Raw genomic sequence first — 23,947 nt, 5'->3', positions numbered from 1 at the left:
GATCTTGAAATATATGAATCAATACACTTTTTGCTTCACCTCCTCTGTGACTTAAAGAGATGCTAACTCTCATGGGATCAATAACAGGACCATCTGCCTAGCAACTGTGGCAAGATGAAATCTGAGACACATACCTACGCTGTCTCTAGATAATCCATTTTGCTCTCACAATGTTGAGAAGGCATTTTAACTGGACTAATGCTTTAATGTCAAGTCCGTTGGTTCAGAACTGGCACCAGAGCTGCACAGTGCTGTACCTTGCCAGGGAAGAAGGATCAGCAGAGTGATCTGGCATGTGCTGTTGGGGAGCACAGCTAAGTGAGGAAGGAACATGGGACACAACTTTTTGCGATGGCAAATGGCTTGGATGCACAGATGGAGCATGCCAATAACCTACAGCGCAGAGCTGAAACACTCTGCAGTTTTATACGGATTGCACAGATATGCTCTGGTATGATATATGCATGTACATGTACACATACATCCAGCATATGGATACAGGTTCTCATAATCCCCTTGGAAAAGTGATATCATGGCCTCATGATCTGCTTGCCTGGAATATATTGCATAAGAGGCAGAAGAATTATTCCGCTTTCTGAAGACTCCAAGAATGGTTTCTGCAGGTGGTGCCTTGGCCATGCTACTGCATCAGACCCTACTCACTGGGACAAACTGATATAAAACTGACAGAACATCTTTGAATCAAAATCAGTCTGTTCCTCAGGTGAATTGTAGTTCAGAAGCCCATCTCCTTCCTGACAAATCAGATTTTGGTAGTGCCCTTAGGCACTCCTCTGTGACAGTTTTGCCCATATTCTCCACTTGGACAGCAAATTGTCACCATGTGGCAGCATGGTGCTATAAGGGTTCAGTGACCTGATGGTCAGGCAAACCATACACTGCTTTTAGTAGGTCAAAATTCGAATTTGTCAGCATTTCAGAGCTTATGTGCCGTGTCTGGCATGAGGACACACTGCACATATTTGCTCACAGCAATAAGTGCAGAGTGTCTGCAGACTCCACTGCAATAGTAAGCTGCACTTCTACAGTGTTTTCCTCCAACAGCTCAGTGGTTGAGACTTGGTTTTGGAGCTCTTGTGTCACATATTGCCACGCAATTGGCACCTATTTATAGAAGAGGAAATCACGCTGGCTAGATTGGGACCTGCCCACTTCATCCTGCAAGTTTGTAGCAAAGCTGGAACATACCTTGTGTTGATTCAATTCAAGTCCCAAGCTTTTGTTAGAATGCAATAAATAATTTTACCTAAGTGTAATAAAAATTTAACAAGTTTCAATGACTTCAGTGATAAATGCAGAAAGGATGTGATTTAAGAACTGTTGAAGGTTAAATAAGGACACACTGGCACAAGTTAGTAGAGCAAAATACACTAGGGCAGATAAAAAGATGAAAAGATGATAAACAGACTTGATTAAGCATCACCTGACTCGCTACTTGCATATTTAAGTGAGTACTGGCAGCATCAGACACATTGCTCTCAGCCCCCTCACTCTGATTTGATGCCACATGGTTATTCCAAAGCCAAGAGCATCTGACCAAAATGACAGGTACTTTGAGTTGTGTATAATTAAAAGCCAGCAGGCCTTCACAGCTGGGGGAGGCAGACAAATGAGAGCTGATCAAAAGAATACAAATAGTTTATAACACCAAATAGGAAACACCAGGTTTGTTTGGTACTAGCGTTATTCTGGTTTAGCTGGAGAAACAGTCTTGGAACAAGCTACAGCGGTTTTGTCTGAGTGAGTCTACGAAAACCAGACATATGAGAAACTGGGTGAAACTTCTCACTCGCCTGTTGCAGCTTGTCTGCACACAGATTGCAATACATCCGCAAGGAGAACATCCCACTTTCCCATGTGCTTGTGCAGGGTGTTGCTTACCATAGCTCCCAGTCCTTGCAAGTGCCTCTGGGTGTTATTGCAATAGAAATAATAAAGGCTCATTATAAATTATGGAGAATAAACAGCAATAGACATTTTAATTGATTTTTGCTGCAAAACAGTCACGTACTCTGTTTCCATTGGTAGGCACAAGTAACTCGACAGACAGATTGCCATATAGAAATTGCAAGGTCATTATCACTAGGTGTTCAGTTTCTACTGGAAGTGGTAACACAGGTTCCATTTCTGCATTGAATAAAGGGATGGACACACAGTAAAGCCCATACCTCTGCAGGCAACAGTCCTGGCTTTCCATCAAAGACACAGAACACAACTAAGTTATTTCACATGAGCTTTCCAGCAGGCAAATTTACACCATTCAGGGTATCCAGTGAGGAAAAGGGCTGATTTGATCCTAATGGACAATTAAAGGACTTGTTCAATGAATTAGTAGCAGGTTCTTCTTCCAGGCAGGAAAAACTTGTTTTGTATACGCTGCTGAGTGCATGAGTGTTTCCCATAAACCTTCCAAGTCCGTAACAGTTATGCATAATCCTGGGTTTAAAAGGGAACTTTATAAAACATAACTTGATAAATGTCCTTCTGATGGAGCAGGAAGGAATGAGAATGCTCTCTTTTGGGCCGTGGGTATCACAGACAAGGCAATGAGATGCTGTCAGCATATTGACCTGGGTTAACTATTCTGGGCTACTTTTTCCCTGCCCACAAAGAACGAGATAACCTTAAGGTGACACAGTCAATGGTGCCAGCTTTGTCACTGATACCACTCCTGCGATTGTGCTTAAATGCCCACGAGCTGCTAGGTGTAGGTCTGCATCCTCATCCCCCAAATCTGGCCCAGAGCCATGACCAAGACCAATGGCTGCAGCAGGACTGAAGGCATACCTTGCTCTGTTCACCTGGTATAGAGGTCACATAAAAACAGATACTTGTCTGAGTTTCAGCATCTGTCATTGCACAAGATTTCAGTGTTTGTTAATTGGTCTTCATACCTACACCACTTTAGCTTGCAAGTGCAAAAAGGCAGCACTCTGAGGGATCGCTCAGAGTAACTGATTCACACTGGAGTAACAGTGTAAGTTTAGTCAGCCTTCAAGAGATAATTGCAAGAGAGTTAGGCAAATACTACAATACTACCTCTTCTCTCTCTTTGTGCTGCAGGTGGTATACAAGGGTGATGTTATGGACTTTATTTTATGGTGAAAGTTGTCCTTGCAGTAGCTTTCCTCTTGCTTGTTCCACAACACTGTACATTGGTTCTCTCTCAGCTCTCGTTCTTAAATCACTTATTCAATATGTAATTAATACAGAAAGAAAATACCATTTCTGTTCAGTCAGTTTTGCTATCCTTCGCATTTTTTTTTCACAAGCACTGAAACAAGGTTCTTGCATTTTTTTACCTTGCAGCTATGCAAGCTATGCCCACTGAATTCTCTGCTTAAGTGGAGTGCCTGGAACTAGTTCTCCTGCTTCTAGGATCGCACTGCATAGTCCTGAATAAATTTATTATTTATGGCATGAAAATTAAAACACAATATAACTTTAACTACTCTAGCTTTGTTTGCCAAATGCCAAGTTTTGCGTTTAGGGTGGAGTAATCCCACAGAAAAGTACAAGCTGTGCAGTGGCTAGATGGAAAACAGTTTGGAAGAAAAGAACGGGGTGGTTGGGCGAAATGCTGAACATGAGTCAGCAAGCTGCATCATCAGCAAGAAGGTGGTCAGTAGGTCAAGGGTTAGGGTTCTTCCTCTCTTTGGGACATGTCAGACCACAGCTGGAGTGCTGTGCTCAGGTTTAGGCTCCCCAGAACAAACAAGAAAAAAAACCCAAAAAACCAAACAACCCCCCCCCCCCCCCCAAATAAAAACCCAAAAAACCCAAACAAACAAAAAACCCCAAAAACAAAAAAGGGAAGAAAAAAAGGAAGCAAACAAACAAAAGATACTGACATATTGTAGCAAAATCTATTTTACTGCCATCCCAACAGCTGGGGCTGCTGGAGCTGTGAGGTGTGTTTGGACAGCCCGAAGCAGAAAGCTGGCTGTAGGGACATTTTACTAATCACTGCAGCTACCAAACGGGAGGATGTGGAGAAGGAGGAGTCACACTCTTCTCAGTCAGGCACCACGACAGCATAAGAAGCAACAGTCTCCAGATGGAACATAGGAAAATCTCTTTAGATACAGGAAAAACATTTTACTCCAAGCGTGGTCACTCAGTGGAAGAGTTTGTCCGAGGAAGCTGTGAAATCTCCATCTCTGAAGCTATTAATAGCCGGACAATTCCCTGAGCCACCTGCTCTAACAAGGTTCTACCCTCAGCGCAAAGTCGGATTACGTGACCCCGGCGAGGCTGCCGGCCAACACGCCAGCCCGAGTCAGTCTGACTCTGACACCCAGACTGGTCTGCGTTTCCGTCAGCAGATGGCAACATCAGCTACATTACATGTTTTATTCCAGCACAGCAATGCGAGTTACCTGTCGAGGAAGGCAATAGAGAGGTGGGGAAATTAGAGACTGCATGCACGGGAATGCCTCACGCCCTGCTTTTATTGTGCCTCCGCCCAACCAGGTCCCGAAATGATCCCAGAGTCCAAACAAGCAGAGCCCAAGGTAACAGAGCCCAAACACGCAGATAGCTTTGGCAGAGCGCAGCCAGCACTCCCAGAATTGCTGATTGCGACAGCGCTCAGGCCACGCGGTGTCAGCTGGACCCGGGAGCGGACCGGGCAGCGGGCACAGCCCCGGGACAGCGGCCCTTGGCCGGGCAGCCCGGGCCCCCGATCATTGCATCTGATTGCACCCCCGCGGCACGCGGTTCTTAGAAATCACCAATCGGTGACTTTGAGGCCAAATTAAGGCGCTACTCTCAAATCCAAAGTTTTTTTTAAGCGACTTGTGCTATTTACAAACTAAGCGGTTAACACTCCCGCGCCCGGACGATGCTGCCGCCCGGCTGCCAGTGCAGCTTGGGCGGGATGGTCCATCCTGGAGGGGCACAGCTCCGTTCCCACACCGAGATGAGCTTCCCGCCGGGGTCCCACAGAGCATCGCCCCACCGCCTTGCCTTGTGCGGCGCGGAGCGGCCGTGGCGTGACGGACCCACCGCCCCCTGGGCAGGCCGCGCTGGAGCGGCGGTGCCGGGGGCGGTGTTTCTGGGAGGGCGGTGAAGGGAAAGGCGGTGCCAGGGGCGGTGTTTCTGGGCAAACGGAGCCGGGGAAGGCGGTGCCAGGGGCGGTGTTTCTGGGCAGGCAGTGAGGGTGGAGGTGGTATCGAGGAGGGTGTTCCTGTTTCGGTCGTGCGAGGGGAGGCGGTGCCGGGGGCGGGCCGGCGGTCGCGGTTGGCGGCGGCGCTGGGGCGGCCATCGGCCTCTCCTCGAAGGGGCTGGCGGCTCCGCCCAGGTAGGCGAGAGCGGCCCTTCCAGACTGCGCTGGCGCGGCTGCCTCGCCGCCCTCCTCCTGTTTCCCTCCGCTGCCGCTCCGTGCTGCTGCCCACAGCGCCTGCCGGTCATCCGCGCTCCAGCCCGCGCCGCCATGGGGACCCCTCAAGGCAGCCTCGGGCGAGGCGGCCTCGGGTTCCTCGTCCTCCTCCTGCTTTTGTCGCCCGTGCGGGTGAGTCTGTGGAGTGAGGAATGCCGGGCCTCCCGGCGTGGTGGGGAGGAGAGAGAGCGGCGAGTGGGCAGCGGGATCCCGCGGGTGTTGCCTGGGGCGGGGGGAGCCGCCGTGTCCCCTGCGCATCCCGCGGCCGGGGGTGTCCCGGGCGGCGGGGCTGGATAAAGACGGCGGTGTCCTGGGTTAGGCCCCTGGGCTCGGGGCGGCGCGAAGCTGAAGCGAGGTACCGGGGTGTCCCCTCTTTTTCCCCGGTGGGGCTCGCCCCCCTTCTCCCGTGCCCGTGGTCCGCTTCGGGACGGGGCTGTCAGCCGGCGGCGCAGCAGGCCCGCCGGGAAGCGCCCGCGAACTTCAGCCTCTGCCCAGTCCCAGTCCCCGTCCCCTGCGGTCGCAGCCGGCAGCGGCAGCCCCCGGGATGCCGCGCTCCCGTGGCGTGCCCTGGTTATGCAATGCCCAGTGCATGTGAGTGGCCACGCAGTCACATGCTCGGCAGAGGCTTCCAGATGTCGTCGGTGTCTGGTTCGCTTTGCTTGGGGTGTAACTTACTTCTTGGAATGATCTGTGATGATCTGTGCGGAGTGAGAGCTGCTGTTTATTCGTGTGCGGGTAGTAAGACTACATATTTCCTTAAAATCGAGGACTAGAGTATGTTGGCCTTCTTGGGAGCTTTAGGAAAAAATATGGTAAACCATTCACTCCTCTCAGTCATGTTTTGTTAGGCTGTAGTGCAAGATAGGAGCGGGATACTCCACATTCCTCTGGAGAAACAAGGAGTGTCTTGTAAGCCTTAGTGGTTGGCTTTCTTTCCCTCTCTACCTACGTTGAAAACATACTTTCTAGGTCAAGTTTTATGATTAGCTCTTTTTAAACATAGGAGCTTGTCATCTTGTGTGCGTGCTGTTCTCATATCCTCTTCAAAAAAACTTTTTAAGAGCTTGAACATAAAATGAGGTATTCATTCTTCTATTACCACTGGAGAAGGTGATTGTTAGTAGTGACTCGTGATCTTCAGGTGAGTAAGTAATGATACTTCACAGCTAACCAATGCACCTTTATGTAATGGTTTTTGGAGGAGATATCATCTTGGAGCAATGAGGTGTGTCCTGGGTGGGTAAAGAAGTGACAGAATGCTTTCCTTTTCAGGAGGATACTGACCTACAGTAACTTGAAACGAGTTCCCCAGATATTTAGGGGACTCCTTGTAGAGGCTTTGTGGTCCCTCGAAGTAAACATTACAAAGTTACTCTAACCATGCAAGTCTCAGTTTTGTACTGTAAGAAGGCAGAATCTGGTTTTATTGGGAATTTTTGCCATTAACTCTTATTTACAGCCTTACACTTCACAAAGAGGACCTTTGATATATTTCAAAGAGAAGCTGGTCCTTCAGTAAGACTGAGCCTATATAGTGCTAGATGCTTGCTGAAGAGAAGCATTGTAAAGGTAAACTGTTCTCTCCCTCAAGTGTACTGCTGGTGTAATGGTTTTGTGCTTTCAGTTGTGATGTTTGTAATTCAAAGTGTCATATGTCATGCTTTTTTCTGTTTCAAAGCAGTCTGTGGACTGGAGTGGCACTTTAGCTCACAATCTTTCCACTACATATGTGTTCACAATGAACTTGAAGTGTTCAGCCTGTATCTTTCACTCTGAACAGTGCATGGTACAAGATTTCTGCCAGCTGTCCATTACTATTTAATTTTCTTATGAATGTCCTAATGCACGAGATGGTATTTATGTGCTTAATGGCCACTATTGCAATTGATCTTTGTATAATTGTACTAAAACACAAGCTGTTAAATCACTGGCTAATCAAGGTTGGATACAGGTTTCCTATCAGCAGCTGGGATCCCAAGCTATATTTGTTTTTCTGAAATCCCATGAGAAAGTGTTAATGACAAGTGCTGCTCGTGCCAAGTGGCTGCAGTGTGGTGTTACCTGACCTTGGACACGAAGTTCTGAAATGTCTGTTTGGAGCAGTTTCCTTTTCAGACATGACAGTGTAGCTCCAAAACAAGACAGTAACCACTTCATCTAAATTACTTCCTGGAAAATCAGGAGTGACTTGTTCAGCCTTTCTGGATGGAAGGTGAGGAACCTGCCTCAGAAGGGGAGAGATGACTGAAGGGAATGACTGGTAGAGCTGAGTAGTACCTAGCTGGGCAGTAGCCAAAACAGTCCAGGTGTTGTGCAGTATTATTATTATTAACCTGCAGGACATCAGAGCTGTTTTGGTGCAGATGGACGTAGCTGCAGACAGGTGCTAGCTGGGAGCCGTGCACTTCCTGATCATGCATGCATCCTTGCAGTTAACATCAGCTTGTGCCCACAGATACTGAATTATTACTGTTATTTCAGCTTTCTCTTCCTACTCGACTTTGCCTTTACTGTGACATCTGAAATGCTCTTGGATAACTCCAGAACTGAGGCTTGCTTTGCCTGACCAGGGGTAGTAATGATTTTTCCATCTGAAAGGAAACAGGCTGGTGAGCAAAGGAACAGGAGGAGCTTGGCAGATAAGGCATGGCTCTGAACAAGTTACTGAAAGAGACAAAGAATAAGAGCTGAACCTGTGAAGTTTCCTTTAGTCCATGCACCCTTTTCCCCCACAGGAAGGGTTGTGAGGTAATATGCAACTTCTGGGGCAGATCTCTGAATTTGACCTGGTCCCCTGTTTCTATAAACCACCCATACAGCACCCATTTATTAAGGGTGGTATAGTGTTTCCTTAGAACTCTCAACCTGGTTGGCAATAGCAGATATTAAGGGATGTAGGGGAAGAGTGTGCTCTTTCCTGGGTTGATCTTTTTGCCCTGCAAGATCCCAGATGCATCATCCTAGATGAAGGAAAGGGAAACAGCTGTATCTGATGCTTTTGCCTTTTCTATACATTAGTAATCCTAGTTTGAAGAATCAAACAGTGTTCACTTGTCATCTGGTATTTGTAACACTACAAACAGTTGCTGTTTCTGTGTACAGCATCATCATTGTTCTTTGTCTCCTTAACAGCTATGTATTCATTGGTGGTGGTGGCAGTGAATGCTGCTGGAAGCATTAAAATTTTTCAGTTTGTTTCAACCTGCAGTTGAAGAAACATGGGCTGAATTAAATGTGTTTATGATCTGTTGGAACACTAGTTCTATTACAAATGAATGGTAATGCTTGGGAACCAGAAAACTCTTAACAGAACTTTTGTAGAATACCCATACTTGCTCATGTGCAAGTTCTTTATAAGGGCTCCTAGAGCCTTGGCCTGAGGTGAAATTTCTCTTCAAACAGGCTAAGCCTACCAGAAATAGGAATGCAGTTTTCTGAACTCTGAGGATGTACTGAGGGTTGGTGTTAGTGTACTGACAAGTGGTTTCTAAGATATGCTAGAGGCAGGAAGGAACAGCCTTTATCTAAGGTTATATTGCTGTTGCTTTATGAAATACTTAGGAAAGTCCCGTTTTAATATATGAAGTACTTAGTCATGTGATCTTAAAAGGAAAACATACAGAAAAAAACCAAAACCATGAACTAGCCCTGTGTTACTTACAGAGTGTTTTAAGTATTTTGCCTTGTTTAGAAGGCAGTTGGGTTCAACATAGGATTTGATTTCTCTGTTACTTTTGGGGCTAGGCTTTAACCCACTTAAGAAACTTAATACCCAGGTGAACTGGGTGATCTGACCTAAAAGTCTGACTCTGCAAGTAGCAGCTTTGTTAACTATGACTTATTTACAACCACGCTTAGTCATCCCTATCTCACCCTGCCGTCATAGGAGCATTCTTCTGAAAGAATGGAAAGAGCAAAGTGCTTGTCTTACTCTCTAACTTAATCTAGCTTTTACTAGAGGGTTTTTGGAGGGAAGAACTGTCAGCTCTATCTTATCTGTGGTAGTGGAGTAGATACGTAGTTATTTGTAGCTGAATGCTGCCTCAGCCATAGGAGACCAGTCCTGTCCTGTATTTTGGGGCTGACTCAATGGCAAGCAGACTGTTAACTTGTTAATGTTCAAGAGCTGTGTTGTTCAGTTTAGGCTATTGATGCCTAATGATTTGGTGGTTTTTAGGCTTATTGACTTGGTTCAACCACTGTAAATCAAGCATCCCCAAAGCTTACTGGTTCAGGGAACAGACTTACATTTTTATTAGTGAAATCCTGCTAGGTAATGGCATAAATGTAAAATCTTAAGCTGTTTCTGAAGCTGCGTTCTTGGTGTTAATACTGAAACAGAGTATTCAGACTTACTGTTCTAGGCCCAAGTGCTCTTGTGATAGTTTAAAGCAGCTGTTCTGTTCAGCTTTTCTTAAATAGGCTGAAAGTTTGACTGGCAAACATTGTTTTTTCCATTGTATGTTTTATTGCTGTGGAACTTCAGGAATGTGATTTGAAATTTTTTATCCAAATTCAAATGTAAACTAATACTAGGCTGAACTTTGTCTTGCTTAATTTTTTTTTTGTGTTTAGCTGGATACCTTTTGGTACATTACCAAGTATCATGTGCAAGTAAGTTGTTTTTTGTTCTGTCCTGAAAATGATGACAGGAAGCCTTGTAGGTAAATTTATAAACATAAGACAGATTGTATTTTGTTTTGCATCCGTGTAGCTATAACCAAGGAATTGCTGCCTTGAAACACAGATAAAGTTTTTAAAACAATTGAACTATCAGTCAGACTGACATGGTAGCTAAAATTTACTCAAGCTTTTCTATGTAAGGGGTGCCCTGATAAGTTTTTTTGTAACTGTTAACTGCATTGCCAGGTTTCCCACACATTCCACTCTGGAAGAAACAAAGTCTTTCTCTAAAGAGTAGGTTGATGAATTTGTGTGTTTTAAAAAATAAGAAGTGTTAGATAACAAGATGTAATGAAGCACAGAAAGTGTTTTTTAGAAAGGATGCTTACAAATCATTCTAGACTAAATACTGAAGCCAGCCTGATACTGAAGAAATAACTAATCCTTTTCTCATGGGCATTGCAAAGCAGCTCCAAATTCCTTGCCCTTTTGCAAGAATAGTAGTGAATCTGTTCTTCCTCTTGAAGAGAAAATTCACTTCTGATGCTGGTACAAACAGCAGAACCATTTTCACTGCTAGTAGATTGTTTGTTGTTAAAAGTGGGGCATATAGGTGTGAGGAAGCAGAGTTGAAGTTGATGACTTCTAAATTTTCATCATGAACTTCTTAGATTAACTTGATGCATGAAAAAATTTACAATGGGGTTTTGAGAAATAGTCTACAAGTTCTGGAAGTTTGACTTTTTGGCTTATACTGCTGTTAAACATTCAGTGTTTATAAGTGCAATCTTAAGGGGTGTTATCCAGCTTGTATCATAGAACATGGTAATACCTAACAGCTGGTTGTGGGTTTAGCTAGAAGACATGCTGGAATAGACAAATGAAATGGTGATCTAGATGAGTGGCACTTAAACTGACTTTTAGACCAGGCTTGCAGTGAGTACCTTTGAATTGGCCTACGTTGTCCTGGTTAGGGGAAAGAGGAAACAATTCTTAGGTTGGGTAAATTAATGATGGTTATTGTCCCTGATAAACAACCAACTACTGATGTACTTTTTGAAGAACTGTCAGTGTTGTTCAGCACAAAAATGGATGTTATGGAGGCACTGTTTCTGGGTAGCTCTTGGGTATTGTCAGGACAGCCTTTCAGGGGCCTCTCTGGTCGGTAAACAATACTATTCATGGTCAAGCACAAAGCACAGCAGTCTGTCCTTGCAGCAACAACATATGGTGTCTCTAAAATGCTAAGTCAAGGTTGTTCAGGAGATCAAAATAGGTCAGTTATCTCTCAAACTGTACTAAGCAAACTCCTGATGAGGGCTAGGAGAAGTGTAGTAAATGTTTGTGCAGTCTGCTTGCAGCCCAGGTGGTAGGAAAACTTTGGAACTGTATTAAAGCTTTTGCTGTAAATAACTTGTTATTGCATTAAATGTTTTAATTTTCAGAATAAATATTTTGTCTTAGTATCTCAGATGACCACTGAACAAAAATAAAAGACTTTCAAGGTGCCACTGCCCTTTTTCAATTTATTTTATGCACATAATAAAGAACAAATTTCTGAATTTTCATTAGTGCCTTAAATTAAAGCATCTTTAAAATTAGGGTTTTTTCCTTAGCCCTGTAATCCCATTTAAATGTTCCATGCTTAGGCTTGAGAGTGGTGATGGAGGGCATCCTTACTTTGAGATTGTGACAATATATGTATGGCAGATGCAGAGCTATGAAGTTCTTCTTCAGAATCCTTTCTGGGCTGCTATTTCCTCAATCTGTCGCTGTAATGTGTTTTCAGGAAGGATCAGAAGGATCAGAAGGTGGCAGGAGGAAGTGAAATTACACATAAGCAATGAGTTTCTATGTGCACTGACTCGTGCTCTAATGTGACAGTTTAACCCAACAATTATTTTGTTTTCTTGCATGAACAAATTATTTTCTAAATCACCTTGTACTTGAAGATGTTTTTCAGGTATTGATTTAGGTTCTTCTTAAGTAACTCTTAAACTTGATCTTAACTATAGGTTGTGCACCTCCTGTTTCTGTAATGATCAAGGGAAGGTGGGGAGCCGAGCTGAAGATCAGTGGTGGTGTGCACCATGTCAAAAACACCTGCTTTTGTAAATGGGTGCTTTATGTAGTACACACTGATGTTTTAATTAGCAGGAAGTTATCAGATCTGGACTGCAAGTAGCTTTTGGAGTAGTGGCACATAAATTCTACAATAGCTGAGATATTTGGCAACTGTTTCTTGCAGTTAATCACTTGTTTTGTTGATTAGGTACTTCCACAAATGTGTGTCTGGTATGGAGAATGTGGAGTTGCTTCTGGAGACAAGAGGTACAACTGTGCTTATGATGGGCCACCAATAGCACTACCAGAAGATGGCTATGACTTAATGCAGGTGAGCTTCTCTTGGAGGTTTGCTGCTAAAAAAATAATTCTCCAACAGTAGAATTCTGTATTGGGTTCTTTTGGACCTGTGCTATGACCTCTCATCCTAACCTGATGAGAAAGTAAACAGATTGTCTCTGATTTCTCAGGTCCAACTGGGTTAAGGTAGTTTCTCAGTTCCTTTTCAGAGGTACGAAAAGTCTCCAGTATGTGGTTAGAGGCTGTCACAGACAAAAGCTTACATAGAGGGTTTGTTCACTTTCTTGCATATTTTCCTCACTGGTTTGACTACTCTTTACTCAGATTACTTTTTTGAAGACTTTCCCAAAATGCGTTCCATGCATCTCTTAAAGGACAAGACTAAACTATTTTCCTTCAGATAATCATTCCTGATAAAGGAAGGTGCTAACTGATACTTGTTCAAATGGAGCAAATTTGGACAAAATTAGCTGTGCCTAGTGTCAGACTGTATTTCCTTACTTCAGCTTCAGCTGCCAAAGTGAATGAAACCACAGTCAAAATAGAGTTTATATATTTCATGCACAACACAGCATATTGCCAGATTTGCCTTCTGGCATCTGACAGTTCAAAGCTTTTAAGAGTGAAATAACTACAGAGTTAAACAGTGGTTAGACTGGTGACAGAAGTGACTTCATTAAATATGTGGGTGAGCTAACTGCTGTTGTGTATTGTTTCTGAAGACTTAATGTACAGTTCTTGTATGTTAGTATCAGTTATACTTGTGTTAAATGCTTTTGTCTCTGCTACATACTGAACGTGAAGCAGCTCTTCCAGGTAATCAGTGGTTTTATGGTTAGTAGCTTGCCTTCTGAGACTTTAAAATCTGATACTGTCCAGAAGGAGTACTAGAGGATAAGCTGCAGAAATACTTTCAACTTGGATAAACGTGTGTTGTCCTCTTACCAATAGGCTCTCAAATGCCATTATCATTCTATATATAGACCCTGGTGACTAAAGATCATCTGAAGGAGCTTTTCAAAAGGAAGTGCTGCCTTGAATAAAAGAAGTGAAAAAAGTGATTCTTCTCTCCAGTCTCTAAACAAAAATCTTGTTTGCTGGACTGTTTTTCTCCTGTGCGTCTCCCACAGCAACAGCTACTGTGTTCTGAAATATGTTGATGCAAAGCCCATGATTTTAATGAGTTCTGAAGTCTTAAACATGCTTTTACTTCCTTTCCTCTTGATCTCAATGTTGTTTGTTTTTTGTTTTTTTTTTGTTAAGGAACTCTGTCCAGGTTTATTCTTTGGCAATGTTAGCACTTGCTGTGATGTTCATCAGCTTCAGACTTTGAAAAATAACTTGCAGCTGCCTCTGCAGTTTCTCTCCAGGTATGCTAATGAATGGCAAAGCAACTAATTTTATAACAGAATAACAAAGCACTTGTCTTCAAATGGACTGTAGAAAAAGAGAAAAAGTGGTAATTTCATTTAAAGGATTATTGGAAAAAGCTGCTGGAGTGACTTTCTCATCCATAGCAGCAGGCTGTAATGTCATGAAACAGCTACTTGCAGTCTGGATTGACTTAGCTGGTAAAAATAAACATTCCCTTAGCTTGTCTCAAGCTACTTTCTCTAATGAAACCTTCAGAAGAGGGTGACAAAGTAACATTTGGTCTTGTTCTAACTAAGACATTAAGAAGTCTTTCTACTAGCAACAGTTAAGTTTTTCTTCAAAGTATAGTAAAATTGTTTGAATCTGCTATTTGAGGCAGGCAATTTTATTGGTAATTTACAGTGCTTAAAATTGTTCATCTGTAGCATCAACAACAATTGTCATGTTGCTAATTAAAATCTTACAGAATTTTGATATTTTGTTCTGCTGCTCTGAGCAGAATGTTTAAATTTGCAAGGCATATCTGACTTGACCTACATAGCACCTTTACCTCTTAATCTGATTGCTGTTCATTGGCTTTCCTACCAACTGGCTTTCCTTCCAGATGTCCATCGTGTTTTTACAACTTGATAAATCTCTTCTGTGAACTGACTTGTAGTCCAAATCAGTCTGACTTTTTGAATGTTACAAGCACCATTCCTTACTATGATCCCGTTTTAAAAGAGAACAAAAGTAGCATTACAGAGCTGCAGTACTTCATTGGAGATCGATTTGCAAATGGTGAGTAAACACTTTGTTAATTTACCTTGGTTTTTGTCCAAGTAATAAGACCACTGCTTTTTCAGAAAGAGTTTGGAGGGCGAAACATCTCTTTGGCTGTCTTTTTGAAGTTTGAGTCATCACATAGGTAACAGCAGGTCCCCCTTTAAACTTATGGAACTTCTGCCTGGGCAGGAGACATTTCACTGACACTGTTAAATAACAGTGTTTTAAAGGTTCAGTTGAGGATGAACATCTGTACAAACTGTTAATAGCTGATAACCCTGATGACTTTGACTTCAGAAAAATAAAGTTTTTTTACCAAGTATTGAATGTCCAAAGTCTACCTGATACTAAAAGAGTCTGGCAAGCATGACAATAAAATTTGTACGCGCAGTGGTTCCCTAAAAGGTACTCAGTCTTGAAATGGACTGTCTAGTCCTTTGTCAAAATCAGATGTTTTTAGAAAACAATACATTTGGGTTGTATTTTGATTTTGTAGCGAGCTTAAAGCATTAATTCAGTCTTTTTAGGCTTTTTGAGTAAACTTTAATAAAATTGAGACACTTGGAAGTCATGTATGGCCTACAAGTTGAAAGTACCTGAAATGCTTTTCATAGCTTTCCCTGAAAATAATATTAGGTAATGTTTTCTGTCAAGCAGAAAAGTAGATTTGATGCAGATTTGAGTGGCTTTCTCAGAACAAGGTAGCTGTAACAAAGCATTGCAACCTTGAATACTATAAATACAACTGAAAGCATTAGTTCACTATCCTAAGATATTTCCACTTGAAAACTGTAAGTATGTTCCTGAAACTTGAGGAGTCTGTAATATTGGAAATACTTGGAATGCTTACTCGAATTATAACATTGGTTTAATGACTCTTCCCAGCAATGTACAATGCCTGCAAAGATGTGGAGGCTCCATCAAGCAATGTTAAAGCACTGGGGTTGCTGTGTGGGAAGGATGTCAAGGACTGCAATGCAACCAACTGGATTGAATACATGTTTAGTAAAGACAATGGACAAACTCCTTTCAGCATAATTCCAATCTTTTCAGGTAAGAAGCTGAATAGTCCTTGTCTTTGAAACTCCTGCCAAAGGCTGGGTGCTATGGCTGGAGCATCGATTTTTAAACAGTTGCCCAGCAATGAAAGTCTGTAGTCAGAGTCTTTCAAAGCAATGTGAGATTAACTGATATTTTATTTCTGCTTGGAAATGATACTTTGGGCTTTTTTTCTATACAGCTTCTTCCTGTAGAAATCTCTAAAACTCTATGAAAGACTGAGCCTAGGTAACTGGCTACTTGTATTCCTTGGGAAATGGGTAGTACCCTCATCCTTGAGGATTTCATTAACAGGAAATTATTGTTACACATTTCACAATCTGAATAGATAAGAGAGTTGACAAATCATTGCTGGGGTGACATATGTGCTTATTACTTTTGCAGATCAAAGTGTTATTGACATGGCCAGTCACTTAATTATTAGACAACTGTAAATAGTTGGTACCTGCTGTGGAAAAGGCAGTGGATTCTTCATCTGTAAGACCAAGAAGTGCTGCTCTACACAGAGGCTGTGGGGTTTCATATAAAGGGTTAATTCACATAACTGGGAAGGTCTGAATTTTTCCTGGTTGTAAACTGGCTCTGCAACTTGTGATTTGTCATAGATGTTCCTGTCCATGGAATGAATCCTATGAATAACGCTACCAAAGGCTGCAATGAGTCCGTGGATGATTCAACTGGACCATGCAGCTGTCAGGACTGTTCAATTGTCTGTGGTCCAAAACCTCAACCCCCTCCATTGCCTCCTCCTTGGCTCTTGTTTGGTTTGGATGCTGTATATGTCATCATGTGGATCTCATACATGGGCTTTCTACTCATATTTTTTGCACTGGTTTTTGGAGTCTGGTGTTACAGGTAAAGCATTCAAAACACTGAGCTCTGCAAATCACTTGTTTATCCCTGAGAACTTCTTTGCCCTGGTCAGATGCTTATGTCTTGACAATTTCAGCCAGCCAAAAGTCATGTTCTGTAGCAGATACCACATATACTTACAAAAATTGTTGTAACAGCTAAAACCAGCTGGTAGAAAGGGATTGTGGAAGTTGGTTTAGTTGATGCACATGTGTTGTAGCATTCCTAGCTACAGAATCACATACACTATTTTTCAACTTTCATAACTAAGTATGCAGAAGTCTGGGAAAACACACATTCATAACAGTCACTGCTCTTTGCAAATTAAGTCATGAACACTTTTCCTAGTCTCCTATTTTGAAAAAAAACTAAATGAAAGCTGAGCTTTTGGTAGTTATAGCATGTCACCCTTGATCACATGCCTGGAGCACCTCTCCTATGACGACAGGTTGAGAGAGTTAGGGCTGTTCAGCCTGGAGAAGAAAAGGCTCTAGGGATTCCTTACAGCACCTTCCAGTACCTAAAGGGGGGCTACAAGAGAGCCGGAGAGGGACTTACAAGGGCTTGTAGTGAGAGGACAAGGGGCAATGGTCTTAAGCTGAGGGAGAGTAGATGTGGGTTAGATCTTAAAAAACAAATTCTGTACTATAAGGGTATTAAATCAGTGGAAGAGGTTGTACACTCTGTGTTTATGGGGGTGTTTAAGGCCAGACTCGATGGGGCTCTAAGTAAACTGATCTAGTGAAAGTGTCCCTGTTCCTGGCAGGGGAACTGGAATTAGATGATCTTTAAGGTTTGCTTCGAACCTAAACTACTCTGATTCTATGGTTGTTCAGTTATAATCAGAAAACTGAAATTGCTGTGTAATAAGTCTGCTTGGAAAAGGATAGTGGGTATGACAATTTGATATGTTCAGCAACCTTACCTTAGTGGGCATCATGAAATGGTGTGTTTGAGATGCCTGGTTCATATTTCTAATGTAAGAATCTCCTGCAAATATCAGCTTAGGATCAATTTAAAGAAATTGTCTTGTTGTTACTGTTAGTGATCTTCTAAATGTGCATAAAGAATCTGTGCTTGATGTAAGCTGAAAAAGCTTCTTAAGATAGCTGACAGGGTGTTCCAAAAGATCACAAAGCTGGAGACTGTCGTACAAACCGTACAGACGCCTTTCTGGACAAGCAGGATAACACAGCTTCTTGCCTTGCAGGAGGCGGCACTTTGTTTCGGAGTACACCCCAATTGACAGCAATGTAGCCTTTTCTGTGAATTCCAACCGTGACAATGGTATGTCTTGCATAACCGTAATAGGTTTATTACAAGCTCAAGTGCATCCATTTCCTATGGTTGGGCTCTAGAGTTTTAGCTTTGTTAGGCTAAAAGTCCATTCTGAGAGGGCCTTCAGCCTCTTGACCAGCATCTCTCTTCTTTTAGAGTAGTACGTAGCCACCCTATTTCACTGGATGCTGAAAGCCCTGGGTACCCCCCTCATGGATCTAGCTAAGCTCCAAGGGCTTTGTCAAAGGGGTATAGGGAGAACAACATGATGCTAAAATCAGTTTGACCATGTTTTGCCTCATCCACGTATCCATTTAAAGCATGCTGGAAAAGAACTGTACTGTAACTTGTGTACCAGCTGAGGTAGCTTGTTTTATTGCTTGTGTATCTTTCAGCTGCTTCTTCCTTTATTTGGCACACCTGCTCCTGTCAAAGACAACCTTACATTACAAGGGGCAATGTAGGTATGAGCTGTTTTCTGCCCTTGGTCAGTCAGGGATTGGTCCCAGGGTCTGACTGTCAGTGGAGACATAGCTTCTGGTGCTTCGTACAAACAGTTAGAATAAAATTTCATCTTTCTGAGTGGACTCCAAGAAAATGCTACTTAACTGACTTCTCAAATATTTACTATTTTTCTTGCAATTGCAGGAAACATTACCTGTGGTGAAAGCCTTGGTGAAAGGTTTGAGAATGGCCTGAGGATGACATTTACATCATGGGGGGCTTTCTGTGTCAGAAATCCACGTCCTGTTATCCTCTTCTCTGTGGTCTTCATTGCAATGTGCTGCTCAGGCTTTGTATATATTAAAGCAACTACAAATCCTGTAGATCTCTGGTCAGCCCCAAGCAGCCAAGCCCGCAAGGAGAAGGAATACTTTGACACGCACTTTGGACCTTTCTTCCGTACTGAACAAATTATTATTCAAGCACCAAAGAGCCACCCAGACACCTACTCACCTTACCCATCAGGAGAAGATGTACCTTTTGGGCCTCCCCTTACCAAAGATATTCTCCATCAGGTAATTGGGACTTGCCAAGAGCAAAGACCTAAGCATACTGAACAGGTATAACCACATGGAGTTGGCTTCCACCTGCAATGTGGGTGTATCCATGTGTATTTTATGTATCCATCAAAATGGTCACTAGATAGTCTTACTAAAAATCAGAGCCTTACTGTAAAAGCTTTTTGCTGAAACCTTTCTGTTAGAGAGACACTTGCAAGCTAAGTCTCTGTTCACACTATGAACACAGAAATAATGTTTTTGTAATATGCTGCTATCAGTATGTGCCTCTGTCTCTGGAAACTTGCAAGAATATAGTGTGCACTTAAGTTGTGTGTTGCAAGGGAAATGCTTTCTTGTGCTGCTCTTAAACTATGGGTTTTTTTTAAAGGTACTGGATTTGCAGGATGCCATTGTCAACATAACTGCTTCTTACGACAATGAGACTGTAATGCTGAAGGACATTTGCCTGGCTCCTCTTGCTCCCTACAACAACAACTGCACTATCCTGAGCGTACTCAACTACTTTCAGAATAGCCATTCTGTTCTGGATCACACTGTTGGGGATGAGTTCTTTGTCTATGCTGATTACCACACTCACTTCTTATACTGTGTTCGGTGAGCAGTACAATTGCATGTTTTTTAATCAAGTTCCCAGTTCAGCTTGGTTTGGTGTGGATGCCGGCTCTGGTTTACCTTAGACATGTTTTCAATGCTTCTGAAGAGTTCTGAACAGAAGACCAGTTTCTAAGCTTCCTCTTTAGTTTATAGTTCAGTTGGTTAGAAGGTACTCCTTGTCTTAAAGGCTATAAGGCAGACACCTTTAAAACTGTATTTAAATTCAAAGCAAATGCAGCACAAGGGCAGTCTTGTGCTAGTCTAGTACCACTCGCAGTCTTGTCTTGCTTATCTTGATTTTCAGTTGTAACACAACAGCTTTTTACTGTTCTGTGCTGTGCCTCAGCTGTCACACAGAAGCTAACAGTTATTGCTGGTGATCTCTTTAGGGCTCCAGCATCACTGAATGACACAAGCTTGCTTCACGATCCCTGCTTAGGAACATTTGGTGGACCTGTATTTCCGTGGCTGGTGTTGGGAGGATATGATGGTGAGTGGCAAAACAGTATTGCAGTGTAAGTGTGAGAGTACATACTTGTGTGCTGTTCTTAGTGCTAAAGGTGCATTCTTGTTTAAAACACAGCTGTTTAAATGCAGTCCAGAGAAACTGGAGTTTTGTTAAACTTTCAGTAAGTAAGGGTGTTTTAAGTAAGTTTTCAGTAGACCAGTGCTGGGATTGGAGGCAGACTACTCTGAAAGTGAAAAATGCAAGCAATCTGTAATTGGAACATACTTGTCAACAGGACAGATGTTTGGTCTGCTTTGGGCCTGGTAACAGATAAAGACATGAAGCAGCTCAGGTTGACATGCTGGGATGTATGCGTATTTTGCTTTGAGTTAGAATAAAGTTTTGTTACTGATCTGATAAAACAGTTAAGAATAGATTAAAGTGTTCACAAAGGAAAGTCTTTCATAATTACTCTTAAGCCAGGATTTTGTTCAAGCAATTTATCTAATTAAACATAACTTGGTAGTATATTTGTGTTTAATATATCTAAAATAGTGTTTAAAGGCAAGCGCTTATTTATTAAACTGTAGGGGATTTGTATTTGCTTTGAGTAAAATCTAAGTAGGCAAGAGGTACAGTGTTTAGGAAGCCACATTTCTCATTAGATGGAAAGTCATAAGCAGTGGTTATATAGTAGCTTTTTGTCTGACTGCAACAATGTAACACTGTGGTATCATGAACATGTTAAACAATGAATAATTACTCTGGGGAATGCAATCTGTAGTGCTTATCAGCTTTGGTTCTTATTTCACTAGTATGTTTGAGAACTCAGTGGTGTTCAGTGGAGTCGTAGGGATGGGATTGCTTTGGGCAGTGCTGATTTTAAACTTATTTGTGTCTGCTATACTAGAATGTAAGTTCCATTTTTTAAGCCAAACATTTTATTTCTTCTATAGATGATAACTATAATAATGCTACAGCTCTTGTTATTACTTTTCCTGTCAACAACTACTACAATGACTCAAAAAAGCTGATGAAAGCCTTGGCATGGGAAAAAGAGTAAGTAGTCTTCCTGTGTTCTGAAATGCATCCATGACTTAAAGCAGCTTTAAATGTTGATTAAAAAAACCCACCTGCACTGTACTGACAGTTTTTCAGTGTAACTACAGGGATGTTTTGAGAGGCAGCAAAACTGGTTAACACCAGACTGTGTTGGTCATAAGACCTTCACTTTGTCTGGCACACTTAATTTGCTTTGAGACATAGGTGCTAGTCCTCTTAGTGACCATCTAGCCCAGTAGTACTTACCAATAAGTAACTTCAGAAAGGATTTATTTTATTATGGCTAGAATTACACAGGTAGGCTTTTAAATTTACTGGACCATTAACCATGGGTGGAAAGGTGGAGCCTGATGGTCTAGTTCTTTACCTTTAATTTTTAAAAATGTCGTCCAGATGAACATCTAAGGCTTTTGTCTTCTCTACCACCTTGAAGAGCCACCTTACACAGGCAAGCTGATCTGTTTCTGTCAGTTCAAGTAAAAACTACTGTACTAGAAAGTTTGTGACAAAATAAAAGTATGACAATCATCTGCCTGTGTCACAAATACCTCCCAAGCTGGGGAACTGAAACAAGGGCTAATAAGTTGTTCCAGTACTGTAAAAAAGCTGCAATCATCTTTCATGTGTGTATTTCTGGGTCTAGCTTTGAGGAAAATTGTGCTTAGAGTTTGAAATAGCTCCTGCAAAGTAGCTATTGGTCCTCAAACGCTAGAGAGAACATGGAAAGTATTTCAATGCAGTGTATTTCTTGTTCTAAAAGTAGAGTTCCAGGTATGTGTAGCCAGCACCTCTCTTTTAAAACTGAGAAAGGTCCCCTCAAACTACTGTCTGGCCACAGGGTACTCTTGTACCACACAGATGATGTAAATTTGCCATCAGCTGACTTTCAAGTTATTTCTAGTGGAAGATGTTTTATCCTTTTCAAGTGTGTTCAACCTCTTGGTTTTGTTTTTTAGATTTATTAACTTTCTGAAGAACTACAATAATTCAAACTTAACGATATCATTTTCTGCTGAACGGAGTATTGAAGATGAGATCAACCGCGAAAGCAACAGTGATATTAGCGTTGTGTTAATAAGCTATATTGTGATGTTCCTCTACATCTCGATAGCTTTGGGACATATCCAGAGCTTTAGAAGACTGCTGGTATGTGTATAGTTTTCATTGCTGTAAAGACTGAAGCTAGAGCTTGCTGATAGCTGTAAGTCACTTACCTATTTTTGCAGAATGCTGATGTTCAATTTTTTATTAGAGCATTGAGTCCTTCATGGGCAGGAGTTAGGGGAGTATTGTTTTTCTGCTGGACAATTCATGTGTATTTCATAGTCTCATCTAAGTTTTTTCACTTGATGCTCAGTTAACATCAACTTTAAGACTTGCAGCTCAAGGTTGATATCTTTTTTTTAATATCTGGATCTTCAGAAAAACCCTGAAAAGTTTTCTGCTACCTAGACTAAGTGTTAGAATATGGCTTTTGCCTTTGCAGTAATCTATTCTGTGGGATGATGCTTGTTTGGCTGACATTCAGTGCACCTTTTTTTAGGTGGATTCGAAGATCTCTCTGGGCATTGCAGGCATCCTGATTGTGCTGAGCTCAGTAGCATGTTCTATAGGCATTTTCAGCTACTTTGGAATCCCACTGACACTGATTGTGATAGAAGTAATTCCTTTCTTGGTGCTGGCTATTGGAGTGGACAACATTTTCATTATGGTTCAGACACTTCAGGTATTTATTCTTGCATACAGACTGTTCTAAAAGTGCCTGTCATTTTTGAAGGCTGTAAACTTGGAGCAGGAAGTCTTCTGTGTTCCAGTGCTCAGCTCAATGTGAGCAGCTCTGGACTCTCACAAGATGTCTTGTGAGAGTGGAAGAGAGCCAAGAATCTGCGTACCTTCTACCTTCACAAAAACCCCATAATTTATGTATCTACATTTTTTGTATTGCTACTTGATATCAAAATAGTTGTAGAACTCAACTGGTATTTTGATCACTTGTAATTTTAGCATATTGTAAGCAGTAGTCATGAACTAAACTACGTGCTTAAGACTAGGAACTCCTACACTAAGTCTTACTGGGTAACAACCTTTTAATTTTAAAGGTTCAGTAACCCACTGAAACTGGTACTGCCTCTGTCACATATGTAGTTTTACCTGAAGTACTGAACTTAGTACTATATTTTAAATTTGAAGCAAGACAACAAGTAATGTTCAGGCTGCTCTTGTTTTAGAGACTCTCAGCTGTTTTTTATCTAACTCTTGTTAATGCAGTGGAAACAACAAAAGATAGCTTAGGATATTTTAAAGTTTCAGGTTTTTTAAAGCCATATGAAATAGCTTTATAAATTGCATAATTCCTAATAATAATAAATTATTGCCTTTAAACAGAGAGATGAACGCCTTCAGGGTGAAACTCTGGACAAACAGATTGGCAGAGTCTTGGGAGATGTGGCACCCAGTATGTTTCTCTCATCCTTTTCAGAGACTGTGGCATTCTTTCTTGGTAAGACTCCTTTAATATTTGAAGATAAGGGCCTTATCATAACTGCATGTTGCAAGAATAAATGCAGTACTAAAACATAAAAGCAAAATAAGAATTTGTAGAGGCTGTTTAGCTGAGTTGTTCATTGTTACTATCAAGTTAAACTTCTGCTGCAGATAGGCATTGGAGTACTTTTAGAGTCTGGCATAGTTAAAAAGATCTAGCTCTGAATCTGTCAAGCTTTTCAGCCGGAAGGACTGGAGGTTTTTACTGACTTGCAGTGACTGACAAGTCTAAATTTGACCTTAGGAGAAGATCAAATACCAGGGTGTATAAACTCCTATATTGCTATTATTCATCTTGCCAAAATGCCCTTGGTTGGAAAAATGCCCCTATGACAGATTTGTGTTTGAGGCTCACTTTATAATGTTTTAGAGGCAAATCTTTTGTTGCCCTACAAGTATAATTTGGCCTTCTTTCATAACGGCTTTGTTTACCTGCGGAGTAATTTGTCATTGGATCAACTTGCATTGGAGTGGCTTAATATTGAAGCAAGATGTTGCCTGACAGCACTCCTTAACTGCCCTGTTACACAGTCTGCGCCTAAATTTGGAATTGAGAAA

At 41.9% G+C, this 23,947-nt stretch overlaps 1 protein-coding gene across 1 annotated transcript in view; it reads left to right on the top strand.

The window, feature by feature from the left end:
- The first annotated feature begins 5,197 nt into the window (after positions 1-5,197).
- Positions 5,198-23,947, top strand: part of NPC1 (NPC intracellular cholesterol transporter 1) — a 27,148-nt gene continuing 8,398 nt past the window's right edge. Inside the window, exons 1-14 of the mRNA XM_038162227.1 lie at positions 5,198-5,533; positions 12,297-12,419; positions 13,652-13,758; positions 14,367-14,542; positions 15,413-15,580; positions 16,192-16,441; positions 17,649-17,725; positions 18,365-18,735; positions 19,109-19,335; positions 19,725-19,825; positions 20,740-20,842; positions 21,802-21,991; positions 22,389-22,571; positions 23,231-23,345. Of these exons, the coding sequence (XP_038018155.1) occupies positions 5,456-5,533; positions 12,297-12,419; positions 13,652-13,758; positions 14,367-14,542; positions 15,413-15,580; positions 16,192-16,441; positions 17,649-17,725; positions 18,365-18,735; positions 19,109-19,335; positions 19,725-19,825; positions 20,740-20,842; positions 21,802-21,991; positions 22,389-22,571; positions 23,231-23,345 (2,269 nt within the window). The 5' untranslated portion in view covers positions 5,198-5,455. The remainder of the gene's footprint in view (positions 5,534-12,296; positions 12,420-13,651; positions 13,759-14,366; positions 14,543-15,412; positions 15,581-16,191; positions 16,442-17,648; positions 17,726-18,364; positions 18,736-19,108; positions 19,336-19,724; positions 19,826-20,739; positions 20,843-21,801; positions 21,992-22,388; positions 22,572-23,230; positions 23,346-23,947) is intronic.

This window comes from Motacilla alba, chromosome 2 (assembly GCF_015832195.1).
Source record: "Motacilla alba alba isolate MOTALB_02 chromosome 2, Motacilla_alba_V1.0_pri, whole genome shotgun sequence".
In the NCBI taxonomy this organism is placed as follows: domain Eukaryota; kingdom Metazoa; phylum Chordata; class Aves; order Passeriformes; family Motacillidae; genus Motacilla; species Motacilla alba.
Note: the sequence above shows the minus strand (reverse complement) of the source record. Positions and strands in the feature narration are given on the sequence as shown.